Genomic DNA, 17,096 nt, shown 5'->3' with positions numbered 1-17,096 from the left:
ATATATAAAGAAAGAAAGTAAATGAGCCAGAAAATAAAGACAAAGAAAGAGAGAGAAACAAAAAGAGCAAACAGATATCTTGGAGGAGAAAAAGAAATTGAACCAGAGCAGAAGCAGAGGATATGAGCATACACCAAGAGAAAGGGGAATTTTATGCAGATTCACAGAGCCCACAAAAACCAATAAAACAATCACATAATAAATTAGAGGCCCAGGGCACCTCAGTCGGTTGAGCATCCACCTTTGGCTCAGGTCATGATCAGGCAGTTCCTGAGTTCCAGCCCCACATTGGGCTCTCTGCTGTCAATGTAGAGCCTGCATGGGATCCTCTCTCTCTCCTTCTCTCTCTGCCCCTCCCCCCACTCAAAAATAAAAAATAAACATTAAAAAGATAAAATAAAATTAATTGGAGGCCCAAATATACTTTTTTTCCCATGATCTCGCCACAGGACAATGTTAAAGACAAGGTTTGCTATGCAAGAGATAATTGGAACCAGGCAAGTCTAAGCCACTGGGACAAGTAGGTCTTTACAGAATAAAAGTTCAGGGTTTCAGGCGACTCCCAAGTCCTGTAAGGGTGCCTCTTGTTGCCCACCCTTTGCTCCCAGATAGCACATGCACATATGCACACTGTGTATGTGCACGCACACGTATGTACACACACACACACACACACACACACACCTGGCCTTTTGTATTTTCAGCTTTTCCCACTTAAGCTGCTGGTATATCACAGGTATCATCATTGTTCTCCGAAGATCCTGACGACTTGGGTCATGGGGATACCTCCGATAGGTCCAATTCTTGTCCTTTTTTGCATTTCTACTCATTATCGTATGCATCAGTTTTGTGTTGGAAGGAAGCGGCAATGCTGTGTGATGACAGGTAAGCATCTGAGTCAAGCAGCTTCTAGTGCCTCCTCTTGTCCTCCCATCAATACCAGTCCTGGGCCTGGGCCCTTGGTCTGGCAAGTGTCTGACCTCCGCCCACCCTACACCCTGGGATTAGAAGGCAGGAAGCTGACACATTTCAATGTTCCTGTGTCACGTCCTCTCAGACATGAGAAACAAATAGGATTCAGAAGAAGACAGATAATAAATACCTTTATTTTTGAGTTGAGTCTCAAGGTAATTGATGGAATCATGGGCATTAAGGAATCTGAATGGAAACTGCCGACTGTGGATCACCAATTTCTGGAAAGCAAAAGAGGCATCACGTCGGGCTCTGTACTGACAGCTCAGAGGCTAGAGGCTGCTTCAGATTCTGTGCCTCCCTCTCTCTCTGCCCCTCCGCAGCTCATGCTCTGTCTCGCTCTGTCTCTCAAAAATAAATAAATGTGACAAAAAAATTAAAAACAAAAACAAAGGAGGGGTCATGAGCAAAGTATCAGAGAACAGGGTGGGGAGGTAATCAGGGTCCTCAGGGGCCAAGAATATGATATAACCACTCTATTAGATTTGTGGGCAAGTGAGGAAGTATAAAATGAATATTAGAGAAGAGATAAAGAGAAAGGTGGAGAAGACTAAAGAGAAAAGAAAGTTGTCAAGTGAGAAAATGAGAAGAGGTGAAGAAAAATGGAGAGGAAGTAATGGAAAGAGCCTTGTTTCTTTTCTAGCAGACTCTCTCTGAGGTCAGTTACATCATAAAAGTGCTTCTTCTTGTTAAGTCAGTGACCCCAGAAAATAAAAAGGAAAAGTTTTTATACTTGGATATTTGAGGGTTGTCTCCCCAGATGTGTCTCTCCCATGTACCTGTGTACAGCTCATGTGGAAATAGCTTGGTGGCCACGACCTTCCCCAGCCACAAGGAGGATGTGGCAGCACCTCCACACCCGCGAGTCCTCCTGAGCCTCCCACGTACCTCATTCTGGAGTTTCTGGAGCACAAGCTCATGGTGGCGGGCACTGATTCCAACCCGCAGCAGGTTGCACAGATTCCGAAGCATGGCCATGAAGGGAAGCTTCCCATTCTCTGTGGAAGGTCAGGCACAGGTAAGGAAAGCAAACAAAGGATGAGTAAGAGAGGTCAAAGACCAGAGCAAGAGGCCATGTAGAAAATTCAGGATGGAGGGAGCGAGGTATTATAACATATGATCTACCCTACTCAAAATGTTTTAGAGGTCTGGAAAGATAAAACAGGATTGGCCTGAAGTGTGGAGCAAGACCTATATAACATTGTTTATGGAATGGCTGTTTGAATAAACAACTTCCATTATTACTTTGTCTGTTGGCTCCAGTCCTGAGATTGGACTCAACTGGCAAAATATATTCTTTAATCTATTAGAGTAATGATTTCCAGGGGCGCCTGGGTGGCTCAGTCAGTTGAGTGTCCAACTTCAGCTCAGGTCATGATCTCACAGTTTGTGGGTTTGAGTTTCAGGTTAGGGTCTGCACTGACAGCTCAGAGCCTGGAGCCTGCTTAGGATTCTGTGTTTCCCTCTCTCTCTGCCCCTCCCCCACGTGTGTGCTCTCGCTCTGTCACTCTCTCCCTCTCTCTCAAAAATAAATAAACATTAAAAAAAAACTCTTTAAGAGGTGCTTGGGTGGCTCAGTTGGTTGAGCGTCCAACTTTGGCTCAGGTAATGATTTCCTGGTTCATGGGTTTGAGCCCTATGTCGGCCTCTGTGCTGACAGCTCAGATCCTGGAGCCTGTTTCCGATTGTGTCTCCTTCTCTCTGCCCCTCCCCCACTCATGTTCTTTCTCTCAAAAAAAAAATTAAAAAAAATTAAAACAAACAAACAAACTCTGGAACCCACTGAATTAGGCTATAGGCATTAGTCTCAGCCTACATAAATGACAGTTTTAATTTTCAGGGGCAGAGGGAGGAATTGAATATGACACATACCAGAATCAACCACACACCCTGGACGGCATCCAGACCACTGTATCCTATTCCACCCAAAGTATCAAATGTTGGGGAAGAAGCTGTCAGGCATGTATGTGTTTTCATCCCCATGTGATTCTGATGGCTATACTACCACAGTGAGAGCAGTTACAGATAAACAGCCGAGCAATTCGGGCTACCCTGCGTATAATTCGTACTTGGTAAATCACGGAGAAACAGGCAAAAAACAACTGGGGCTTCTGAAGCTCCAAAATATGAACTCTCCAAAACTCAAGCAGTCAAAAGATCCACAGCACGATATTTTTCAACAAAAAGAAGTTGACTTGAAATTTTCAAAGATGAAAGAGGAAGTAAAAAAAAAAGACAAAATCAAATAGAAAGAGGCTTCTGTAGTTAAAATAGCCTAAAAATGACCAACAGAAGACTGAAAATAACTTGGTCCTCCCAACTAAATATGCTTTTTCTTTATCAGTATGGGCAAATTACCTATTGTCCATGTCCTAAAATTATGGGTTTCTGTGGAGATCCCAATATGCTCTGTCCCAGTGCCATCTTGTTTGGATGGCTTACCCAGTACGATGCAAGTGAAATCAGAGAGAAGGTACCGCTTTTGTCATGTGTTGATAGAGGCTGTTGATAGAGCCACATCTGGAAGAATGACCTCCCTGTGATACCAATGCCACTCAAAGCAGGCACTACTGGTGCCCTTTGGTGCAGTCAGTGGCAAACCTTACAAATCTGATCTCTTTCAGTGATGCAATCACCAGGCAAGAGAACAGCTGTATCGTGCCATGGAAATTAAGTCAGGGTCCACGTACAGGGATGCATGGGGACAAGAGGAAGGACGTATATGGTCAAAGTTACTCTACCAATGAGTTCCTCCCAGACAGAAGCTTTGTTTCCCCGCAAGCTCAGTTCCCGATCCCAGGTCTGTGGCTGAGGGAGCTTCATCCGTTTCCCAGCTCTGCTAGGATCCCATGGCCCAGGGAGGCGACTTCGAGAAAACTTTTGTAGGGTGGAGGGGTATCTGGGACAGAGGAGGAAAAGCTTATCATTTTCAGCCCAGCTGAAACTCAGAAAAAGTCAGTCAGTCAAAGCTAGTCAGTACATTTACAACCCATGTCTGCCCAAACGAACGTTGGCAGGGTCAGAACTACAGGAGCGGGGACCACGGATGCTGAAAAAGCCATGGCATTACCCAGGTGGAAGGTATGTTCAGGGGGTGTCTTCTCACCTGTAGCCCATCAGGGCTTGGACATGCTGAGCAGGCTCCTGGATGTGCAGTCGCTGTACTAACTTCTTCAGAGTGAATCTCGGATGACTTTTCTTTGGTACTGCATTGTAGGTCTCCTCGAACTGCGGAAATATCCCCCAGGTCACACAGGGGTCATTTAATCTATGACCATAGTCACTTGCTTCAGAAACAGAACCTCAAGCCCCCTAGAGGTATGAGATCATTTCTTTAGCCAGAGTCGATCTAGGCAAAGAATAGGAACGGGAGCAAAAATCTCCAGCAACAAAAGCTCCTGCAGTGAACCCCCGATAGTAGCTCTTTGGGGTCACTGTGTTTCATTTATACAAGATTGATCTATCAGTAGTTACTATGAAATAATTGGCTTATGAAAAACAAGATGGGAATAAAATGAACAGAGAACATCTTATTCTTGGAGGGAAAGGAAAAAAGCAGCTCTTATTTTAAATCCTGAGACTTGAAGGAGGAGGTAAATGGAGATAGCAGCACAATGCTTTGAGAAGTGAGCAAACTGAAAGAAGTTGGCTTCCAGAATCATATGCGGTAGAAGAGCTAAGTTTGGGATGTATTAGGATAAAGAGAAAAGAGCAGTTGATCAAACTGAATATGTGTTCTCTTATAACACTAACATACATTTTCCTAATGATCTATTTTAATGATGATTGGTGATAGCTAACACTTGTTCAGTGTCACGTATTATTAGAAATACTTTATTTACTTAGTTAGTTAAGGAAGAGAGAGCGCAATGGGGGGAGAAGGGCAGAGAGAGAGAAAGAACCCCAAGCAGCCTCCACACTAAGCCCAAAGCCTGACATGGGGCTCTATCCCAAGACCCTGGAATCATGACTTGAGCCGAAATAAAGAGTTGGTGCTCAACCGACTGAACCACCCAGGCACCCCAGAAATACTTTAAATTCAGTAACTGATTTAATCCTCACCAAAAAAACAATGAAACACCCAATGAGGTGCTGCTATTTTCCCCATTTTATATCTAAGGAAACTGAGGGAAGACAGGGTAAGTCATTTGGCTAAGGTCACACAGCCAGGAAGTGGTGTTGGTGGTGGGATTCAAACCCAGGTCTGAACCCTGATTCTATGATCTTAACCACTAAGTGTGGTGCCTTACTTGACATTAATGCAAAAAGGTTTAGTTCGGTTTGTTTTTCAAACTTCCTTTGGAAGGCAGATGATTCACTCACTTATCCAGATGGACATGCCACCTGTCAGGAAATACCAAGGGGAGCAAATTGGAAAATAAAAGGAGCCTTTCCCAGTGCTCTCAAAACCTGACCCTAGAATCATGACTGAGAACTCCCCAGACAGGAAACTGGTATGTGCCTACCACACCATTGTATTTCTAAACCAAATGGAATTGTTTTGAAATAATGGATGCGAAAAAGTTGTACATGCACATATAGAACCCCAGAACTAGGCACTCACCTTCTTCTGTTCATCTGCAAGAGGCTTAAGGTACCTTGGCAAACACTGTGTCTCGGAAAATGGGGGCTTCGTCTTCTGCAGGGACAGGAAAGCAATTTCATATATTTTTTTTTTAGTATTTATTTGAGAGAGAGAGAGAGCATGTACACATGCCCATGTGTGCAAGCTGGGGAGGGGCAGAGAGAGAGGGACAGGGAAAATCCCAAGCAGGCTCCATGCGTAGTGCAGAGCCTGACATGGGGCTCGATCTCCTGACTGTGCAATCATGACCTAAGATGATATCAAGAGTCAGATGCTTAACTGACTGAGCCACCCAGGCAGCCCAATGTTTTTTTTTTTAATTTGAGAGAAAGAGAGTGAGTGGGGGAGGAAGGCCAAGGAGAGACAGAATCTTAAGCAGGTTCCACACTCAGTGTGGAGCCCAATGTGAGGCCCAATCCCATGACTCTGGGATCATGACTGAGCAGAAATCAAGTCACACACTCAACTAACTGATCCACCCAGGTGCCCCAGAAGAAACAATTTCAAAAAGAGAAATAGAGCTTGTCCCTAGAGAGACTCATTCCAATAGCTCCAAAAGCCCCTCTCTACCAAAAAGGCAGGCACTCAGGAAAGAGGTAAGCCCTGCCCTCTCTGCCCCCGGGCTCTGCTCGGCTCCTCTCTCTCTGACACCTTTTATATCTGGTGGTAGGAACATGTCAGATGTTCAGTGTGGGATCTCCCAGAGTCAGCATGTTCCTCCAACCCCACCCCTTCTTTCCGGGGAAGAGGGGCCTGGACTGTGAATGACCAGGTGAGCAGGGACTGACTGGAGGGCGGGGGGGCCGGCGGGGGCGTCTCTTGGCCCGGTGCTTCCAAGGGTTGTACTTGGCCAGCTGGTACTCATCAAACTGGGCAAATTTGTCAGTCATCGCAGCACGCAGGCAGGCAGGCAGGGGTACCAGCTTGTCCTCCTCTCCTTTAGCCAGGTCCTATCAGAGAGGGAGGAAAGGTCATCAGGAGTGAGACACAAAGCGACCTCTAAAACAAGGCAAGACCACTTCATGGGGTTAAATGAGAGCACAGAATATGGTGGTAGTTCCCAGCTCTAGCTCTAAAGTGGCAACTTCTGTGATACTGGGCCAGTCATAAACACGAAGTCCACAATAAGACCAAGTTTCCCCAAACTGCAGTCCAGCCCTTCTCAATCATTTTCCCCCTGTTGGGCAACCCAACCCAGTCCTGGGAGAAGCTGTCCTGCCTGGGCTGTAGGGTTGAAGACAGCAGAGGGGAGGCAAAACTGGCTGAGAATCTTCCACAAGGATGCAGTGAGCAAAGGAGAAGGAACCAGTAAGAGCCAAAGCTCAGGGAACTGAGTGCCATACCTGATAGAACTCGGCTACCTGGATCCAGTCAGAAGGCAGCTGGACAATGGCACAGAAGTATCGTCGCAGGTAAGGGCGGCAGACAGGCAAGAAGGCAGCAATGGCCAACATTTTGTTGGCCACATCCCGGATGTTCAGCTGCTGCCTAGTGTACAGACATGCCTAGGGCACAGGATGGGGAAGGTGGGCATCTCAGCCTCTTGTTCCACAACATCACGCCCCAAACTAACTTGTGAACCTAATCTGCCTGCATAAAACCTAGCCTGAGCCCTTTACATGATCTATAAAATAGAAAGTCCAAGCCTCCTGCCTTGGCATTCTACATCTCCATGATCTAGCCCTTATCCACTTTTGCAGCACAGCTTCTTCTGAGTCTACTGATCACCTCCCAACTCAACCAGACACTTAGAAGGCTTCCCACCATCAAGGTCAATGGAAATTTTACCCCGGGTTCAAACTGCTGATTGAACCTGATGTCTTCCAAAGCCTCATAGAAAACATTTCCCCCCCGCCTCCTCAGCTTCTGAAGCCTTTACTACCTACTACTCTATCTGCATTTACATAATACTTGGGAGTGTTCTGCTTCCCTAACAGTATCATCAACTCCTTAAGAACCAGATCCAAGTTTAATTACATCGGTTAGAATGACCCTCAAGGCACAGCACTGTGAACTTAGCCTGTGTACTTACTAAACAAATGAGCCCAAATATACTCTTTCACAATCTCATCATCCCTGCTCCTCTGAGAACCCTCAGACTCATCCAAATATCATCTTCCCTTCCCACATGAACTTCCTCCCTCCCACCCCTGGTACCAAGCTGGCCACGACCCATCACACACCATGGCCACAGTTTCTACCTCCCCGCTTCCCGTTCCCATCCTCTCCCTCACAGGCACAATACCTTGAGGATGAACTCAGGCTCCAAGGGGGCAAGTTCACTACAGATTTCAAAGAGGGACTCTGAGGTAGGGTCAAATGCATGTTTTATGTTTACATTTGATGCCATTGTGGAGCACAGCATACTCATGAGAGCCATCTGAGTATCAGGAAAGAGAAGGGAGAAAGGGAAAAAAACAGGGAATGAGGACCAACTCAAGCACCTGCTCAGGCCAGTTTAGGAAATCTAGAACACAGAAAAACAACCCCACATTCAGGAAGATGTTTGTCCAACTGAGAAGTTAGAAAATGGGATTAGGGAGTGAGAAATAAGAGCTAAGCAATGCTCCCTCTCCTTCCCCTTCCATTTGTGGAGGGGATCTGGCTCGGCCTTTGGTCAACACCCCTCCCATGCCACCCCACACCCACCCCTCCACCATCATCAACTTCTCCCCAGCTCTGGAACTGTTACCTTCTTTTCCTTAATGACCTGGTCAGTGGGCTCAGGACAAGATCCAGAGTCCCCGGCGGTGAGCTTCAGGATTGGCTCCTCCACCTTCTCCTCCTCTCCCAAGCTTAGGTTATAAGAAGGCATTTGAACTTCTGCCCATTCCTTCTCTTCTGCCATTTTCTCTTCTGAAGAGAAGCAATGACCCTGGGGATAGTGGCACCTGTTAATCACAGCACGTACCCTCAGTCCCTGAAACAAAGACAGATCTGAAGGCATGTCCCAGGGACAGGAAGAGTCTACATCTATCTTTTATCATCTAAACTGCTCTCCCTCCCCCTTTACTCCCAGCATGGATCTGTCCTGGCTGACGCAGTGACCCCATCACCGTCACACCCCACCTTTCCCAACTCAAATTTCTGATGCTTTGGGATCTCCCCTTGCTTTCTTCTCCTTGTTGATGCCACAGCTTAGGAGCCTAGGGCCCTTCACAACACACCTCCCAAGGTACTATTAAGGTATTCTGGATTCAGAAGAAAAAGGGCCGAGTCCCAGATCAATCCCCCAGCAGCCTTGAGCTGCCTGACCTCTGAGCAGGTCATTCCCTACCACCACCTAGCTGATGGTGCCGTTAGAAGATTAAGTGGAACAATATATGTATGGCTCTTTGCAAACTGCAAAGCCTCAAGTAAATGTAAGATGGCCGTGGTAATCCTGACAATGACCCTATGAGGTAGATTTTCATTGACCATATTTTTTAATTAATTAATTAATTTTTTTAGAGAGAGTGCATGCAAATGGGGGAGAGGGGCAGAGGGAGAGAGTGAGAGAATCCAAAGCAGACTCCACATTCAGTGCAGAGCCTCACATGGGGCTCTATCCCACGACCCCGAGATCACGACCCAAGCCAAAGTCAAGAGTTGGACACTCAACTAGCAGGCCACTCAGACGCCCCTCAATGACCGCTTTTTAAAGAGGAAGAAATTAAAGCTTCGAAAGGTTAAATCTTGGCCAAGGTCGTATGGCTTGTAATTGGCAGAGATAGTATAGCCTTTGCCTCATTCTGAATCCCAAGTCCATACAGAAGGAATATGTATTTACCTACCGATTCTGCTCTGTATGTTAAATGTGCTTGTATAGATGTGTACGAGTGGACATACGTTTACACATGTACCTACAGTACAGGGAAATGGACCCCAGTATAGCAGATGTGTCTCATGCCAGATGTAAGATCTCAAAAGCACTTGACTGACTGCTCCTACAGTATCATGCTGCCTCTCCTCCTAAGCAAAGGCTTTCTCAGGACTGAGCCTGTTTTGGCTCTGTTTTCCAGAATATCTGAAAGAGATATGCAATAAAAGTAACAATGCTGAAGAATACAGCCTGAGGGGAAAGGGTACCTCAGGAAGGGGCTCTGAGGAGCAGAAGGTACACAGACACAGAGCAGTGCAGAGGGAAACTGTGAAGTCAAAATCTAGGGACTACAGCATCCAACAGACATGGGTGGATTCAAGATGAGTGCCTGGAGCTATTACCAAAGCTGTTTCAGGAGATCTCTCTGTGGTGGAGATGGAGTTAAAGGCCCTGGGGAAGGTCAGATGGCCCGGCCTCTCAGAGACGCACCGGGCCTTCCAGGCTGGAGGCTCAGAGAGCAGGCAGTTGCTGATGTTCAGGCTGGGATCAGCTTTCACCAAATCAGCTCTCTGGAAACAGTGGAGCAAGCGGCTGGCAGACACAGTACTATTTAGAATAGGGAGTGTGGCCAGGCACCGATTCTCCAAGGAGAGGACATCTGGGCGGGCAGACACATGCCCACAGGGTTCCTCCATGGTCTTCAGGTCAGGAAGAGTGGCCAGGCACCGGTTCTCCAAGGAAAGGATATGTGGGTGGGTAGACACATGTCCGTGTGATTTCTCCATGATCCTCAGGTCAGGAAGAGTGGCCAGGCACCGGTTCTCCAAGGAGAGGACATCTGGGTGGGCAGACACATGCCTACATGGTTTCTCCATGGTCTTCAAGTCAGGAAGTGTGGCCAGGCACTGGTTCTCCAAGGAGAGAATGTCCAGGTGGGTAGACTCATGCCCATGGAGTTTCTCCATAGCTGGAGCCCAACCAGTATACGCCTAGAAGGAAAGAAAGACAAATGATGAGCCCCTGGAGTGCTTTTGCACTGGGAGTGTCTTTCTAATAGTCCTCCTGGTAATGCCAGCGACTTGCAGGCAGAGAACAACCAATATTTCTTTGTCCAGGACTAGGTTCCCTCTAAGGATGCATTCAGAGAATATTATACAGAGAGAATACAAGGAGTACTCTAAGTGAGAGGAGTAGGGAAAGGTAAGGTAGTAGCTTAAGAGCAGGAAAGTTTAAATGAAAAGGACATGTCTTCTCATGAAGGAGGAGCCCCCTAGAACTGAGTGTGATCCCAGCTAAATATGGGGGTCGCACTTATAATCTGGACTCTAGAGTCTTAGCTCTAGAGAAACAAACATTTTGATCAAGATGTCTATATTCACCAACCTCAACTTCCTTGCCTCCTACTCACTGTTTAACCAACTAAATCGGATTCTGTGGCCCCTATTCCTTCAAAGCTGTCCTCTCGGATGACCAATGGAATTCTCGTTACTACAAGAAATGATGCATCTCAGCCCTTATCTTACTTCATCTCTCAAGCAGAATATGACACTGTTGCTTACTCTGTCATTGAAACTTTCTTTTCCTTTGCTGTCTGATTTTTCTCTTACCTCTCTGACCCCCTCCTCATGAAGATCCTTCTGCTGTCCCTTGAATGTTGAAGCTCCTTAGAATTCTATTCTAATCCTTCTGTATACTTTTCCAGGCTCACCTACTCAGGCTCCAAGTAACAGTTTTATGCTGGTAACTCACAAATTCATTCCTTAACATAAATCTCATTTGAGTTTCATATACATTTATCCATTTGCCTGTTGGCCATCTCCACTTTGATGACTCAAAGGTACCCAAAACTCCAGATACCCAAATGTATCACCTTTCTCCCCCACTTCCCCAAACCTAATCCCTCTCCTTTTTCCCCCCTCTGTCTACAGGGGTATGGAGTGAAACAGACTTGAGTTTGAATCCTGATGGGACCCTGAATCTACTTAGGCTAGTTACTTAAACTCTCTCTGTCTCAGTTTCCTCACCTACAAAACTGAGATAAATGCCTACCTTACAGAGTTATTATGGGAATAAACAAAAATATATTAAGCACTTAGAACAGTGCCTGGTAATTAGTAAGTATTCAATAAATGGAAGCCTTTATTACTTGTTATTATTATTATCACCCAGTAAGCTACCAAATCCTATTGATTTTACTCTCTGTCTCTTGAGAATCTACCCAATTCTCTCCACTCTACCCGCCACCACCTCTCCTATCTATAGGGCACACTACGTGCAGCTCTGTCGAAAGGAGCACCTCAATACACGCCCCAGCCACCATTTACTATATCACCTTGTTTATTTTACCATAATAAAAAATGACTTTGTTTGCTTACATGTCCACTTGTTCTTTGTTTCTCCTCACTAAAATAAAACTCTTTGAGGGTCAGGGAGTTCCTCTTTCTTGCTCACATCCGCACAGCCAGCATCACACACGTAACCTGGCTTCTGAGGCTCTCCTAGCCTCATCTCTTACTGCTACTCATAACTAAGCTGCAAAATTACAAACTCTTTGAAGCTTATGAATGGCCAGGGTATCTCTTGACCTTGGATCTTTATACAGGCAGATGCCGAAAACACTCTTCCTTGTGCCAAGACCACGCCCTTCCCCAGCCCCGCCCTTACCAGTCCCGGCACTCTGCAGGTCTCAGTTTAATAGTCACTTCCTCTAAGGAACCTTTGCTGACAGCCAGCCCCATCTGATCTCTATGGCTCTATGTCTCACAACAGCTAACTTTCTCTATCACAGAACACATCCTTATATTGTAATTGCCTGTTTGTCTTTCCCCCCACTAGATAACAAGTTCCTGAGGACAGAGACCCTTTTAGCCGTGTTCTCCACTGTTTCTACATTGTTTAGTCAGTGGGATCCAGAGGCTTTTGAGAATCTAGTGAAAACTATGTAGCTTTTTCACAGAAAAACATGAGTATATTCTATTTTGCACTCAACTGTCATGGAGCCCAGCCGGTTCATGCATCTCCTAGAACCCATTAACTGCAAATTAAGAACCTCTGCCTGAGAAAATGCTTGAATTTACACCATTAGGCATGTATTTACTTACTTAGTTGGACAAGTGCTTATCTCCTACTTACACTTAACTATTTTAGGAATAAGTGTGTTGTTAGGTCAATCACTTAGATCTTAATATACAAGAGCTTAGGGACAGGCATGCAGAATACTTCCAAGACTTGAAGGGGCTATCAAATCAGAACTAGAAAAGGCAGTGACATCTCAGCGGATATCAGTGTAAACAGATTGCATCAGGGATGTTGGCCTCTATGCCCTGTACACTTCCCTCATGTCTTTGCGCTATATAAGCCCCTAGGGAAAGGAGTGGGGAATCTCAGAACTGACTCAAGATTTAAACAAACAAACAAATAAAAACCCTTACAATAAAAAGTTAAACACACACACACACAGTTAAATATTTTTTGCACCCTGTAGTTTGTGACGGGAGATTTGGCTGGACTAGCAACGAAAAGTAAAAATCCATCTCTAGCTCCGTTTTGCAGAGATAACCACGGCGTACGGTTTTGTATGCACGGTTTCAGACACTTTTCTGTGCATATACAAGTGCATTTTACTCCCCCCCCCCCGTTTTTCTTTTTCCTTTCCACAGAGAACCTTATTCTGCACTTATTGTGTCTTGGAGACCTTGCCATGTTAACACATTAACGCCCACTTTTAAGTTGGCGGTCGGTCTCTCCCGCTTCAGCACCCTTCCTTATCAGAGGCAGTGCTCACACCACCTACGGGTCACTAGCGGCGCTACTCTCCCTTCCAAGGAGCACTCAGGGCAGAGGAGTGAAGACTCATCTCACCGGGTCTCTTTCCGGAGCCGTGCATCCCCCGCCCCTGCTCCCCCTCCCGCTCTCCCACTTTCCCTTTCACACCCACGCCCCTTCCCCGAGCTCCGGGACTGCGCGCCGGGCAGACTCCACCGGCTGGCGCAGGCCCTCCCCACTCCCGGGCGCTCCCGAAGTGGCTGCACTAGGCCCTTCCCGCCGGCTTCCGGCTGCCGAGCCCAGCGGCCGGGTCCCAGGGCCCGTGCCGGCTTATACCTGCGCCCGGACCGTCCCCGGAACCAGCGGGGCCGGAGACCCCGGCTGTCTGACGCGGGGCCTCTAGGTTCTCGGCGGCAGGAAGCGGGAGCCGGGCCCTGGGCTCCGCTGTTGGGAAGAGTGGAAACTGGAGGAGGAGCGGCCGGGGAGCGGGGAGGGGACCTGGCCCGGCGGGGTGTGGCTGCTGCAGTACCGCCCAGCGAGCCCCGGGCCGCGGGGAGGTGACGTGCCCGCTGGGAATCCGAACACCTCGAGGACCCTGCAGCATCCGCTGGGACCTGAGTTTAGTCCCCGCCCCACCTTCACTTCCCCGCCCCCCACTTCCCACTTCCTGGTTCTCTTTTCTCCTAATCAAATCCCAGTTTCACTAAATTTCCTCTCCTTTCTCCTGTTACATCTGCAAACTCCGTCTCTTGGGAAGGATTTTTGGCATGTTCTCTGCCTATCTGGACTCCTTTTCTCTTGGTATCAAAGGGAGTTGGACTCTTAATTCATGGTAAAGTTACATGATGAAAATGGAAATAAAAGGTGAGGGAAAGTCTAAAGGCAATGGCCTGTAACCAGACGTAGATATGGAATAATTAAGGCGGAGTGAACTGAGAGCCTGCCAGTGTCCATCTGAGAGAGATCCGTGGATTACAAAGAATCTATTTGGAACCATCCTGAAAGGCTAAGCGGAAGTTTTCCCAGAAGGTGGGCCAGGCTCAGGAAAGAGACAGTGACCTTTAGGATGGTAATTCTAGGGTCATTTCATAAAGAGCAGAGCCAAACAGATAGTAACAGGAGAAATATGTTTACATTGCGTCAGATTATCTGTCTTCTGGAAACTATCCCCTTCCTTAGGGAGGTACCCTTCATTCTCAGGTAAACACCTGAGCTTCAGCTCAGACTTGGGTGCCCCCAAATCCTATCTTAATTTATTGAGCCAGATTCCAGTCTCTTTCCTGAGATGCTTCCCTTACTACCTACCCTGTGAGTCCCAGCACTCCCTTCTTATAACAAATATTTTCATGCCCCCTTTATAACTCTGAACTAGAATTTATAAATAACATATTACACCTCCACACACAATTTAAAAAGTTATAAAATGTCTGAAGACATATAAAAGGATAAAAGGAAGAGGATTTATTATAAAAAAAAAAAAAGACTATGTGTTTATGTATGTAAATGTCGGGAGGGCCCTGTGTGGTTCAGTCAACACAGCTCTATATAGAATCACCTTGAATGTAACAGCCACAAATGTAACATGATATGGGGGTGTTATGATGATGAGTCAAATACCATGAATAGAGGTGCTGATGTGGCATGATTTTCCAAAATGACAAATAATTTCTGGCAAATTTTTGAACAGAACAAGGCGTGATCATCCCATGATATTCATAGCAGTGGCATTCCCAGGAAGTTCAGGATATACTAAACAATGGGTTTTCACCTACACAAATGACTGTCAAGTCATTCAAAGTTGTCAGTGGTGCAGGCATGTTCCTCATTATGTGGGAGAGCCCTGAACAGTTGCTGAATGTCTAGCAATCTTGGCTAGATGTTAATCCTGCTCATTCAATGTTATGGATAACTCTAATCATTATGAGAGCAAAAAAGCCTCCATGAATTCCTAAACCCACCCCAGGGACATTGCTGCCCATTGGAGGTCTGCCTGTAAGGAAGGGGAGAAGTTTGGTGAAAGAACGTAAGATCTAGGGAACCCAAAAAAGAGGTTCTGCAAGGAGACAGGAGTGGTGGCGTACTGAGAAGAAGGAAGGAAGAAGAGAGTAGAGTCCACACAAGACTTTCTTCTGAAGGCCTAAATCCACAAGGCCTCCCCACCTTGGAATAAGGGAGATACTGGAGGTAATTGTCCCAACCTCAAGGTGTCCTCTTCTGTAGCTCTCTGTAGGAAATATCTGCCTGCCCTTCCAGTGACAGAAAAGCATATGTAAGGCCTTTCAGTTTAGTCCAATGAGCATTGAAGCTTCAGATCTGAAGACACTAGCAATGCAGGAAGAATAGCAACTGTGGACCACCACTTCCTAATTTACTAGGAAGAACTAGAGTTTACTTTCTGGTGAGTTGCAGCGGCAAAGGAATTCCAGGCCAGCAAAGCCTAACTACAGGAACCACTGGAGATCTTTTTAAAATCCCTAAACCTAGGCCACACCCCAGACCAATTAAATCACAGTCTCCAGAGTAGGACCCAGGCATCAGTAGTTTTTGAAGCTCCATTAATGATACTAATGTGCAGACAAGTTTGGGAACTTCTGCCCCAGGGTCCTGCTAATGGTGGGCTATGGACCACCATCAGCAACATCACCTTGTTGGAAATGCAGACTTTTAGCCTCCCTCCCTGATTTGTGAATCACAAACTATAATTTAACAAGGTTCCCAGATTATTCCCACTCACATTAAACTTTGAGAAGCGCTAATCTTAACAAATGGAATGCACCCTTAACAGCATTTCCAAATCCTGGGGGCCAGGCCAGGCAATCGGTGTTTTAACAGACTCTTCAGGCAATTTTGATATATGCTGAAGTTTAATAACCCCGGATTAAAACTAGGATTGTGCTCACCATCCCCCACTACCCCCCTCCGAAATTTCTGATTCAGTAGATCTGGGATAGGACTCAAGAATTTGTATTTCTAAAAAGTATTGCTCAGGTAATGATGATTCTGATCTCTGATCCCAGGACCACATTTTGGAAACCACTGGCCTAGAGCAATTCCCCAAAGAGAGAGTAACTACCTACCCCACTGAAGCTTAATAAGGAATGTCCCTGCCACACCTGAATTTCATGTATGTATTTCATATATGTTGGGCCCAATTGATTCTGTCCCAGTTAGAGAGCACTGACTGATCCCATAAAGGATATTTCAGCTGGACTTTCAGGGAGCCTGATAAATTCCTTCTTCCTTGCAACAGAGAAAAATCTCTTAACTAGAAAAAAATTTAGTATATGTGCTGCTGAAGTGAGCACATCTAGCAAAAAGTTTACAAAGTCCAAATTTAGCTCTTCTTTCTGGTGGACAGTGCTAAAGGCATCTTGCCAATATTTGTTCTTTTGAGGTCTGCTTTTCTAAATTAGCCACTTTCTTAATTTTCTTCAGAGTACTATCACTGATGAAATCAGGGGGTTTTGCCAACCAAATAACTATGCCAGAGCTGAGGGGGCATTCTGTTCTCCACTGTGTTACCTCTCATAGACTGATCTTACTTTCCTCATTTCCTAGTTCTTAGAGGATGCCACTCTGTTTCTCCTTTATATCCAGCCTATACCACTAATTGCTGATCAGTGGTACTGAGCTGCAATGTCTAAGTGATGAATGTAGTGTCCAGGCTGATTCCTTTCTGGGGTAAAGGAGTGCCATCCTCTCAGCCCATAGAAGTCCCTTTATTTTTTTTAATGTTTATTTTTGAGAGACAGAGAAAGAGACGTGGGGGAGAGGGGTAGAGAGAGAGACGACAGAGGATCTGAAGTAAGCTTTGTACCACAGCCGTGAGCCTGATGCAGGGCTCAAAGTCACAAACCATGAGATCACAACCTGAGCAGAAGTCTGACACTCAACCAACTGAGCCACCCAGAAACCCCTAGAAGCCCTCTTATTAAGGGCCCTACCACCTATGAACGTTGTTCATCTCTTCTC

At 46.1% G+C, this 17,096-nt stretch overlaps 1 protein-coding gene across 8 annotated transcripts in view; it reads right to left on the bottom strand.

Annotated features, from left to right (window-relative positions):
• The window catches only part of TEP1 (telomerase associated protein 1), a 38,612-nt gene extending 24,891 nt beyond the window's left edge, over window positions 1–13,721 (bottom strand). For 3 of the 8 annotated variants that reach the window (XM_029950923.1, XM_029950925.1, XM_029950924.1), the window contains exons 1-12: window positions 13,461–13,721; window positions 9,761–10,348; window positions 8,250–8,477; window positions 7,803–7,937; window positions 6,901–7,062; window positions 6,346–6,507; window positions 5,537–5,611; window positions 4,079–4,200; window positions 3,714–3,871; window positions 1,861–1,970; window positions 1,103–1,193; window positions 685–871 (exon numbers count right to left, since the gene is read on the bottom strand). In XM_029950923.1, the coding sequence (XP_029806783.1) occupies window positions 685–871; window positions 1,103–1,193; window positions 1,861–1,970; window positions 3,714–3,871; window positions 4,079–4,200; window positions 5,537–5,611; window positions 6,346–6,507; window positions 6,901–7,062; window positions 7,803–7,937; window positions 8,250–8,477; window positions 9,761–10,324 (1,994 nt within the window). In that variant the 5' untranslated portion in view covers window positions 10,325–10,348; window positions 13,461–13,721. Of the gene's footprint in view, window positions 1–684; window positions 872–1,102; window positions 1,194–1,860; window positions 1,971–3,713; window positions 3,872–4,078; window positions 4,201–5,536; window positions 5,612–6,345; window positions 6,508–6,900; window positions 7,063–7,802; window positions 7,938–8,249; window positions 8,478–9,403; window positions 9,504–9,760; window positions 10,349–13,460 lie in introns of those variants that run through there. The other 5 variants (XM_029950922.1, XM_029950918.1, XM_029950919.1 and 2 more) reach the window with 5 other exon arrangements.
• Between the last annotated feature and the right edge of the window lie 3,375 nt (window positions 13,722–17,096).

The sequence above is a fragment of the Suricata suricatta genome, chromosome 9 (assembly GCF_006229205.1).
Source record: "Suricata suricatta isolate VVHF042 chromosome 9, meerkat_22Aug2017_6uvM2_HiC, whole genome shotgun sequence".
In the NCBI taxonomy this organism is placed as follows: Eukaryota; Metazoa; Chordata; class Mammalia; order Carnivora; family Herpestidae; genus Suricata; species Suricata suricatta.
This window is presented reverse-complemented; position numbering and strand designations above follow the sequence as displayed.